The sequence below is a fragment of the Carassius carassius genome, chromosome 28 (genome assembly GCF_963082965.1).
Source record: "Carassius carassius chromosome 28, fCarCar2.1, whole genome shotgun sequence".
Classification (NCBI taxonomy): domain Eukaryota; kingdom Metazoa; phylum Chordata; class Actinopteri; order Cypriniformes; family Cyprinidae; genus Carassius; species Carassius carassius.
The window spans coordinates 2,497,826-2,508,823 of NC_081782.1; the positions used below are offsets into that span (position 1 = coordinate 2,497,826).

General features: G+C 35.8%; 1 protein-coding gene across 1 annotated transcript; it reads right to left on the reverse strand.

Moving 5' to 3' along the window:
- Positions 1–5,476: 5,476 nt before the first annotated feature.
- On the reverse strand, positions 5,477–9,349 carry LOC132107688 (myb/SANT-like DNA-binding domain-containing protein 4). The gene is made up of 3 exons (XM_059513839.1): positions 9,118–9,349; positions 7,377–8,011; positions 5,477–6,285 (listed from the first exon to the last, which is right to left on the reverse strand). The coding sequence occupies exons 2-3, from the start codon at positions 7,854–7,856 to the stop codon at positions 5,539–5,541; spliced, it is 1,227 nt and encodes a 408-aa protein (XP_059369822.1). The 5' UTR covers positions 7,857–8,011; positions 9,118–9,349; the 3' UTR covers positions 5,477–5,538.
- Between the last annotated feature and the right edge of the window lie 1,649 nt (positions 9,350–10,998).

Consider the following 10,998-nt stretch of genomic DNA (forward strand, 5'->3'; position numbering starts at 1 on the left):
CTTTTTGTTTTCTTTGCATTCGTTCAGACAGTGTGATTGAAACATGACCTTTGTTTCTCTGATGCCAGTGGAGTTGTAATAACAGCTCAGCCATAAATGATCATTCTGTCATCATTAACATCAGTTTCTACCTCTGTAGAACACTAAAAATATACTTAAAAATTGAAAAAGATGAAAAAATAAGGTATATTGTCCATTAAAATGCAACAAATAGGCCTACCAACAAACTTTGTTGTAAGTCACTCATACTTTTTAATGTTAAATTTAGTAATGCGCCATAATTTCACTGACTGAAAATTTTCGGTGAATGAGAAAAAAAAAAAAAAAAAATTTTCAGTCAAAACTGTTTTGGAGAAGTTAAATTATTGACTGGAAAGTGTTCTCCCATGTCCAAAATGATGACCAAAATGATCATAGAATTGCAAAATGTAAAGTTGCTTGACTGTAAAAGAAACTGGAGAACTTGTGAACATCAAGACAACTGTTAATGCTAGATTAAGATGTTTTTAATGGCTAGCAATTAAGTCAGTGCTGGTGATCCAGGCTGAGTGAGATGCCATCAAAACCACCAAAGTGTCAAAGTGTTTCTACATTTTGTGGAAACCAACCTGCAAATGGTTTACTTATTGATGACTAGGGTTGCAAAGGGGTGAAACATTTTCAGAAACTAAAAAAAAAAACCACTATTGGAATATTCCCCAAAAATCCTGGAAAGTTTCCAAAATTTCTGGAATATTTCAGAAATTTAATGGAAATGTTCCACCTTTTTGGAACCCTATAGCTGACTTTGCCATTAATCTGGTTAAATAGAAAGTATTTTAACTAGTGGCCGACCGTAAAAAAAAATAAATAAAAAAATTTACCGGCAATGTTCATTTAGCTGAAAAACAATTATTTAATTGGGGTTATTAAGTAATTGAACTCGGTGTGCTGTTCAAGGTGTGGTATAAGTTGTAGTTCTTCACAAGTTCTTTAGTCATAGTTTCTATCTAGTCTTGACTGGTCACAAAGTTAGTAGACCATGTTGTAAAACATGAATGTGTGCATCTCAACCAGCATGACACATCAGCATTGGCTTATTAACGTTCAACAGACATCATTCTCCAAAAACACCTTGGATATCTTAAACTGGTATAACCAACTATAATCCAAGATGGGCTACTAGCTTTGCTCAGTTAATTGCCAGCCTAGAAACCAGCTAGCATTTTCCAAAACACATTTTTACCAAGAAGAAAGACTACCTAAACACCAAATATAACATACAAAGGAATAACTCAAGAGCCCTGGATCTTAAAATCAAGAGGGTTCTTTGAGGAACCAGAAGAAATTACTGTAGACATCAATTTATTTCCGCTGACGACAGTTGAGGCTTAATCCAGACTTTATAAAACAGTATTAAATAAAAAGATAGAGCAATCTGACAGCCAGATCTCACTCATTCTCACTTACAGACAGACACATCTGAGGCTCGCTTTCGTCGGGAGGAAATCCGGTTTTCTCTGGAGATTTCCATTCTTTCCCAGATCATCAGACGCTGTTTACTAAACTCGTCTCCATCTCCCAGACTCCTCGGTTACAGTCCCATGGGCTTTATTTTGGAGGAGCACAAATATTTCTGTTAGAAATTCAGACATTCGGTGAGCTTCAGACACTAGAGATCAGAGCTGAATCACAGTGAGTTCAGAGCAGGGAACGTAATAAAGAATATCATGACATTTCTATAAAAAAAACACTTGCTGACTTCAGCGTTAGGATAATTTCTAAGTGTTTATATCATGTACAGAAGTCATCCTTTCATCAGAAAGCAGATGCATCATGATGAGTTTAAAGCATTCCAAATAATGTTTCTATAAATGTGGAATTGGGCTCAACACGTTATTCAGAGAAAAAATATAAACCATATATGATCATATACCACAAAACCAGACACAAGGGTACATTTTTTTAAAAACTGAGATTAATGCATCATCTGAAAGATGAATAAATGAGCTTTCCATTGATGTATGGTTTGTTAGGATCTGACATATTTTTGGCTGAGATACAACTATTTAAAAATCATCTAAAAGTTTTGATATACAGTACCTACGGTAGGAAATTTACGGAATATCTTCATAAAACGTGCTCTTTACCAAGATGGATCCTATTAATTTTTTGGCATAAAAAAGTAATAATTTTTACCCATACATTGTATTTTTGGCTATTGCTACAAATATACCCCAGAGACTTAAGACTAGATCTGTGGTCCTGTGTCACATGAGTATTGTACTATGAAACTAACACAAAAATGGTTCAAAATGACTAATTATTGAAATTAAATGGCAAAAACAACTCATTTAGAATCTCAACAACATCCATTTCATCATGTGACACTGAAGACTGGAGTAATGATGCTGAAAATTCAGCTTTGCAACCCAGGAATAAATTATATTTTACAATATACTCACATAGAAAACAGTTATTTGAAATTGTAATAATATTTCATAATATTACAGTATTTTTGATTAAATAAATGCAGCCTTGGTGACCACAGAAGAAAAAATATAGGCCATGTTTCCTTAATTATTTGAATTAACAACTATCACTGCACTATAAAACTACTTTCCTCACCAAACCGTTTATTGAAATTAAAGTACAAAAACAACTAGTTTAGAATGTGTACATCTCACTTGATCAGGAAACCAACAGAAAGGAAAGAAAACTGGGTTCATCAAGCCATTTCAATACTTTAAATTACGTTTATTTTCTGTGCTACATCAGGAACATACATTTAAAACACTCTCAAACACACACACACACACACACACCATTTCTTCACCATAATGCACATACAGCACAATAAAACACTCCTTTCCATGTCAATCAACGACAGTACCAGCTCACAAAAACGAAACACCCATAAAACCTTTTATCTTTAAATACTCAACCTTCATCTGAGCGTGAAAACATATTGACGGGAGATCCAATGAAAAAACGTGTCACCAGACAGCACAGCTTTGGTTTTCCACTTGATTAGAGAAATGCAGAGAGAAGCTGAACTGAACCGTGAGTGTTTCTGCTGCAAATCTATACAAAAAAAGTGATTTCTGGGTTTATACATGGAGTACTTTACTCCTTTACTAATGGACAAAAATTATGACATTTTTGTTTGTCAAGCAGCGTGGTCATGCCAATTGATTTTGTATGTTATTCAGTGTCTGCATGTTACAAAACAGCACATGCATTTCCATTTTTTTTTAAAAACATAGCAAGTTTTACATGCAAAGTAAATTGCAACGTAAACTGGACTGAATCCAGATGATTCAAAGGAGATGCCTCTTGTAAAAGGTCATGCCAATAAAAATGTTCCCATATCATTTTCACCATATTTTCTGCTAAAATTCAGTATGCTAAAATCACTCGCAGATTAAAAAAAAGGCCTAGAACTGAAACTCTACTTGCCAAAACAAGTATATGCACTGCTTATGTGTGAAACAGGCCTAAGAGCTCTAGAATGAAACTCCTAAGGCATGTGATCACGAAATGATAAAAAACGTATACCTTCAGTGCAATGTAAATTGCTTTGGAAAAGATGCATAAATGTATGCAGGGATCACAAAACCAATCAGCACTCAACATCTGCACTTCTGGATCATCAAGACCTGAAAACAACTACTGTAAGAGAACACACACACACACTCATAAACACTGACTACATTCACAATACAGGCATTTATGAGGAAATCTCACGAAACCTGTGAAGAACATGTTTCACCTCAAAATCAAAAGACAAAAACATCCAGACACTACAGAGAGGTTTTCAAGGAAATAACTCTGTAAAGAATTACTTGTTCCAAAAATGCAATTTTGCTGAAAAAGTACTCACTCTCAGTTCGTCCGAGATGTAGATGACTGTTTCTTCATCAGATTTGGAGAAATGTAGCATTGCATCAGTGTCTCATCAATGGATGCTCTGCAGTGAATGGGTGCCGTCAGAATGAGAGTCCAAACAACTGATAAAAACACCACAATAATCCACACCACTCCAGTCCATCAGTTAACATCCGGAGAAGACAAAAGCTGTGTATCTGTAAGCAAAGCTATCATTAAGATGTTTTAACTTCAAACCATAATCCATAATCAGACTTCCTCCAGTAAAAGAGTGGTCACTTCTGAATCAGCAGAGAAACAACAGTTTGCTGACGGCACCCATTCACTGTAGCACTACAATGCTACATCTCTCCAAATCTGTTCCAATAAAGAAACAAACTCATCTACATTTAAAGATCAATTTTCAGCTAATTAAAATTTTTAGATCAACTATTTCTTTAATGGTCCTAATATATATATATATATAATTTTCTCTTGATTTCGGGATAAAATATATCTTATGTACTGTAAATTTTTGCCTTGACTGTTCACCTTCATGTTTGTGAGTGTGATTAAGCAAAACTGAATCCAAGCACCTATGGTTTTACGAACACATTTATATGCGTTCGGTAAGCTTATTTCAGTGACTGACGTCAAGATAGACCAGAAAAAAACCTGATTATTTCAAAACAAACACGTATTTAAGAACATATAATAATTCAGCATAAATAAGGCCTCAGATTTGGTCCCCATCCATGCTGTAGTGTGAACACAGCTACTTATAAGAGCCCTTATACAATCCAACTCTTTTTTAGCTCTCGGTTTTACCCCGTACATTAAACACGGTATAGTATAAGTACATAACATGTTGCAATCAGAAGTTTCTGTTCTTTTTATATTATGTAACAAGTACGTTCAGATATTTATGCATAAATTTCTATGAGATATCAATACTCAACCGAATCAGCGTTAAAACATCTTGTGAGTAGAAGGCAATCATGTGGGCTGATCTGATCTATAGATACAGCCAGAAACAGTTAACCATAGATATCTATTCATTTCTTTAGAGAAAAACTATTATTATTTGGCTATTTTAAAAAAAGAAAGCACCAGAAAGTGTGGTTTCTGCACTTCAAATAAAGCAAATAAAAGTTTTTTTTCTGTTAATTAAATATAAAAAAGCTGAAATACAAAATGTGTAATTAGTTTTATTTATATATTATTATAGTATTTACAATTTTTATTTCAGTTTTAATTTAAGTTAGCTATTTTAAATTAAATATTCAATGTTTTCTTTTAAAAATTTAATTTTAGAAGTTTTTCATCTAATATTTATATATTATTATTTTGTCGATTAACAATGTTTTGGTTTTTTTAGTTTTTTGCGAATAAAAGCAATTCAGCAACAAGATGATAAAAGACGTAAGTGCAATCACAGTTCTCTTCTGCTCTTCTGTGCAATGAGGTAATTTTGTGACATTCATTTATCATATTTCATATTTATATTTAAAAATGCACAGTCTACTGCTGCAAATGTTCAAAACTGAGTGCACATGCATCTTGTTTATAAACTTCTCACAATCATTGCTTGACTTTTTCCTTTTTCAAATATCTGATACAAAAATTTCCCCATAGAAATGAATAGATAACTATGGTAACAATCTTTCTCTAATGGGCTGTATCTATGATGTTTCACGAGTGCAGCGCCATCTGTTGTCCATCTTTATGAAGCTGCAGCCTCTCTTTCTCCACCTGCAGGCGCTCTTTCTCAATCTGCAGTCTTCCCGACTCAAACTTGAAGAACTGCAGTCTCTCCTTCTCCAGCAGGAGGCGCTCTTTCTCTAACTTCAGCTTCTCCGCCTCCAGATCCACCGCCATTGGCCAAGCCAGCTTCCTGTCTTTCTCTCCATCCAATGAGGACGACGAGGGGGCAGAGGATGACGTGGTGGGTGTGGCTACAGATGTCGAGGGGGCGGGGCTCTGCTGGAGGGGTGTGTTCTGTTGCAGCTGCAGTCGCAATCGTTCTCGCTCCACCTGCAGACGCTCCTTCTCCAGCTGCAGTCGCTCTCTCTCCACCTCGCCCTGCCTCAACCGCTCCTTCTCCACCAGGAGGCGCTCTTTCTCCACCTGCAGCCGTTCGGACTCCACCTGTAAGCGGTGTTTCTCCAGGTCCAGTCTCTGCCTCTCCAGCGCCACCAGCAGACTTGTGTTCTCCAATCCAGCTCCGCCCATCCCGGACGAGCCCCCGACTCCGAGTCCCAGGTCTCGAGTCGCCGCCGGGCCTAGCACAGGCTTCGTGGAGCTCAGCATGCCGAATTCATCGATGTGAGCGAAGACTTCAGGAACTCGGCCCTCCCGGTCCATATCAGGGAGGATTGAAGGAAAACAGTCTTCATCGTCCTCCTCACCCTCACCACCTTCTCCAACCTCCGCCTCCAACTAGACAGACACAAAGTCAGCAGCAAGTATGAGGCCAAGGACATTAATTAAGTAGATTTGTTTCCTCATAGCATGATTTTAAAGAAAAATGTTTAAGGTTAACTTGCATGAGTAGGTATTTCAATTTAAGTGGTATTTCCAGAGCATTTTAGCAAAAATAATTCAGATAAACACACTGAAATGTTTTGTAAATAATGATTAATAACTTATTATTTGAGGTGCTGATTGAAAAAATGATGGTTGTTTGCACAAAACATGATGCATGTAGAAGCATCAAAGTGTTTGTAATGAGAAGCTGTTTTGTATTTACTCTTAAAAAAATTCCACAAAGACATCATTCCTGTCTTCCTATAAAACAGATTATAAGTACTTGTTTAATTCTCAGCCTGTTTTCAATTATAGGACATTATTTTATGCCCAATCCTGATTTTAGGGTAATAATTACAGCACAGTGACTGAAGAAAATGCAAACTTTAACCTAGTTGTGTGTGTTTTACGGCATCCAAACAGCCATGCAAAATTACATTAGATTTAAAAAAAAATAGATTTTTTTAAATATTTTTTTTCTGAATATTTTTTAGGGGGAAAGAAATTGAAAATTTGCATTTTTTTTTTTTTTTTTTATCTTCAAAGAGGTCTCTTCTGCTCACCAAGGCTGAATTTATTTGATGAAAAATACAATAAAAACTGCAAAATTGTGAAATATTATTACAATTTAAAATAAGTGTTTTCTATGTGAATATCATGTAAAATGTCATTTATTTCTGTGATGCACAGCTGAATTTTCAGCATCATTCCTCCAGTCTTCAGTGTCACATGATCTTCAGGAATCATTCTAATATGCAGATTTGCTGCTCAAGAAACATTTCTGATTATTATCAATACCGCTGTGTGGAAACTGATACATTTTAAAATTCACAGAATAGAAATTTCAAAAGAACAGCATTTATTTGAAAAATAAATCTTTGGTAACATTTTTAATCTCTTTAATGCATCCTTGCTGAAAAAAAAAGGAATTTCTTGTGAGGACTACTTCAACCAAAGCAGGAAACAATCTGATTAAAGTTGAAATGAAAAGGTCTAGTACAAACTCTGTAGTTGCAGGCCTCGTCGTCCTCTATTTTGACTCCAGGAATGTTTGTGCTGGGCTCCCCGAGGTCCGTCAGGTCCTGCCAGTCGCACGACGAGTCTTTGGAAAACCCACTGAGGTCCAGCGACTGATCGCCGCCACCCAGAGACGCGTCATTATCGGGAGACGAAGCTTCAAACTCCTGCTTCAATCCCGACGCCAACTCGGCCTGAAGCTGCTTTCGTTTCATCAACGCGCGCCAGTCCAGATAGCGCCGCTTGACCTCGGCTGCCGTGCGCAGCTCGCCCTCGCCCAGAGCGTTCACGCTGTCAGCCACCTCCTCCCACGCTCGCCGCTTCAGCTCGTTGATGGCCATGTTCTGCTGACGGGAGAACAAGATCTCACGCCGCTTGTGGATCTCACGGATCAGAGTCTGAGTTTCCTTCACGCTGTAGTTGCTCTTCCTCTTCCTCTTCAGGTGCTTCATCTGCAGGAAGTCCATGCTGGCTGCTGAGAAACGAATGGATGCTGAACGAATTCGGTCACTCCAGACACATCTTCAAGTTGATGCTGACATGCATTTTGTGTTTCTGTGAGTAGGAAAGCGTTGAAGTCATTCTGTCTCCTAACAGCAGCAGGAACGGACCATCTGGTCTCCTACATCAAAACAAAGAGTTTTAGTTACACATAATACATTTATGTTAATAAATCGGACATATCTGTATATTATTTCCACGTGCTCAAACCAGCTATGAATAAAACCAGAAAGTTATGATACATTGCATATATGTCACCCTAGAACACAAAACCAGTCATATTTGTAGCAATAGCCAACAATACATTGTAGAGGTCAAAATTATTGATTTTTCTTTTATGCCAAAAATCATTAAGCATATTACGTGAAAATCATTTTGTAAATAACCTACTGTAAATATATAAAAATTTATAATTAATATGCATTGCTTTTGGACAGCTTTAAAGGTGATTTTCTCAATTTTATTTATGTATTTATTGCACCCTCAGATTCCAGATTTTAAAATAGTTAATAAATAATATAAATAATAAAAAATATGCATCAGTGTTCAGAAGTTTGTGTTTGGTACGATTCTTGTAATGTTTCCTTCTGCATTTACTGTAAAAATTTTAAATATTATAGCAATTTAAAGTAAGTCTTTTATATTTGAATATATTTAAAAATATAATTTATTCTTGTGATGCAAATCTGAATTTTCAGCATCATTACTTCAGCTTTTGGTGTCACATGATCCTTAACAAATAATTGTGTCAGAACTAGAAAACGAAATAAATAAATGAATAAATAAATAAATTGTATCAATTAATTTGTTAATTTATGAAAGCTGTGAAAAGGAGATTCCATAATCATCATGCAGTACCCTATTACCATTTAATACTGTACCATAACACAAGGAATAACAACAGTACATATGGCTTTTTTATTTTTATGGTAGAAAAATATGGTTACAAGGAAATATTTTCTCAAGTATATACATATACAGTATGGTTACCAATATGACATCACAGAAAGCGAATACTATCACTTATATCAAACATAAACGCATCAGAGCGGCTCTTGTGTTTTTGCAGTTCGATTATAAACATGTCGCCAGAAAGCGCTGCAATAGAAACCTATAATGTTATGTTTTTCACACATATGGCTCTTTATATAACTAAAAATAAACGCCATAACACACACCACATAAAAAACCGTCGTGCTTATTTGATTTCTTTATTCAAACACTCACCGGTGAAGAAAAGCATCAAGCGCTCCATCCACACGCGTCGCGCTCCGCCTCCACAGCCGAACTGTGCCGAACACTTCCGACAACGCGCGATTGGTCAACGAGCATCACCGCCCAATCGGTCAGCCAATCAGACGAGGCGCTCACCCTTCAGCTCCGCCCACAGCATATTCTTCCGGATTCCTTCGTGTGGTTTGGAACACATGTGCAGGCGTACCAGAGTAAAAGCAAAACAAAGCTACAAACTGAATAAGACAATATAATAACATGCAATAATGATGACTACATATTATTAATTAATATTATAATAATGAACCGCAACTTTTTAATATACAACAGCTGATAAGAGTGCACATGGATGGAGTGCACAATAATTATAGTTTTTTTCTTAGAAAAAAAATCATTTTGACCATTTTTTCCCTTCTGATATTTTAATATTATGTTAACATTATAATTTTTTGTTAATATTTTCCGTTGCACAACTTACATTTATATAATAGATAGATTTGCTAAATGTCATGATGCCAAAACAAAGTGGCATCTACTAATTGACTGCATTTTATGCTTGCTTTTATTAATTATTTATTAATTAACTGGCTCGTTTATTTACACATATTTATTTATGCATCATTAATTTATTAATTAATTCATTTAATTTATGCATCGAGTCATATTCATTCAGACATTCATTATTTTTTGATTGATGCATTCATTTATTCACTAATTAATTGATTCATTTATATATTATGTATTGATTTGTTTATGAATTCATTCACTGTTTATTTAGTTTATCAGTTAATTAATTTATGCATTCATTATTTATTGATTTCTGCATGAATTAATTCATGATGCATTCATTTGTTTACGGAATAACTTTATTGTCAGAAAAAGTCTGAAATTTGTCTTGCGTTACAGCAGGTTCACTCACAATTACAAAACTTTATCACATGGACAAAAGACCAACAGAACTTTCACAGTCCAAAAAAAATTAAAAACCTTCAGTACGGATTACATTTTTTTGTAATATGTTCAGCTCTAAAACAGCTTGGTGTACAAAGGAATACTTTAGCCTAATTTGATTATATCTTGGAACCTAATTCCACTGATTTATTTCACTTTTTAATAATAGCACCATGTTGTTAGTTGGTTTCTACATTTCTTTGTGTGTTTGCATCAGGTCGTCTACTGCATCAGTCGTCTACTGATCAGAAAGCTGGTGTGTGAGAAGATAGGGCTTGCATGGGACAGGTTTCGGCTGGAAAGAACAGTGAGGGGGAAACCCTTTTTGCCACAGACCTCATTCACCCCCAGTGTCACCCACTGGAGCTTCAATGTGTCTCATCAGGGAGATTACGCCGTGCTGGCAGGAAAACCAGGACTCCAGGTGGGTGTTGATGTGATGAAGACCAGCAGACCTTCACTGCCCTTGAGCTCCTACTGTCACCTGAGCTTACAATCCTCACAACAGTCACCAGTACACACAAGAGAAACTGCAGTTCCAGCAGCGGTCAGCAGGGGTCGCTCTATACCTGCGCTTTAGCCAGAGCAGGCTGGGGAAGAAAGAGCTCAGGAAGGGTTTTTGAGTTGCAAAATGTAAAGTGTAAATTTGTATCAGCTCGTAGGAATCCTGTTTCTGTATAGAACATGATTATTAAATTACAGATTTTTCTTTCTATGTATTATGTAATTCACTTTAACATTCACAAGTCAAAACTCCCTCAATAGTTTTTTGTTTTCACAAAACATTTTCTGAAATAAACTGCAAAAACAACTAATTATGACAACACTAATCAATTATGATAGATTATGTATACTAAAGAAAGAAGAAAGAGTATTATGTTGATTTGACCAAAGATACCAGTGTTTCTTTTTTCTTGACTTTCG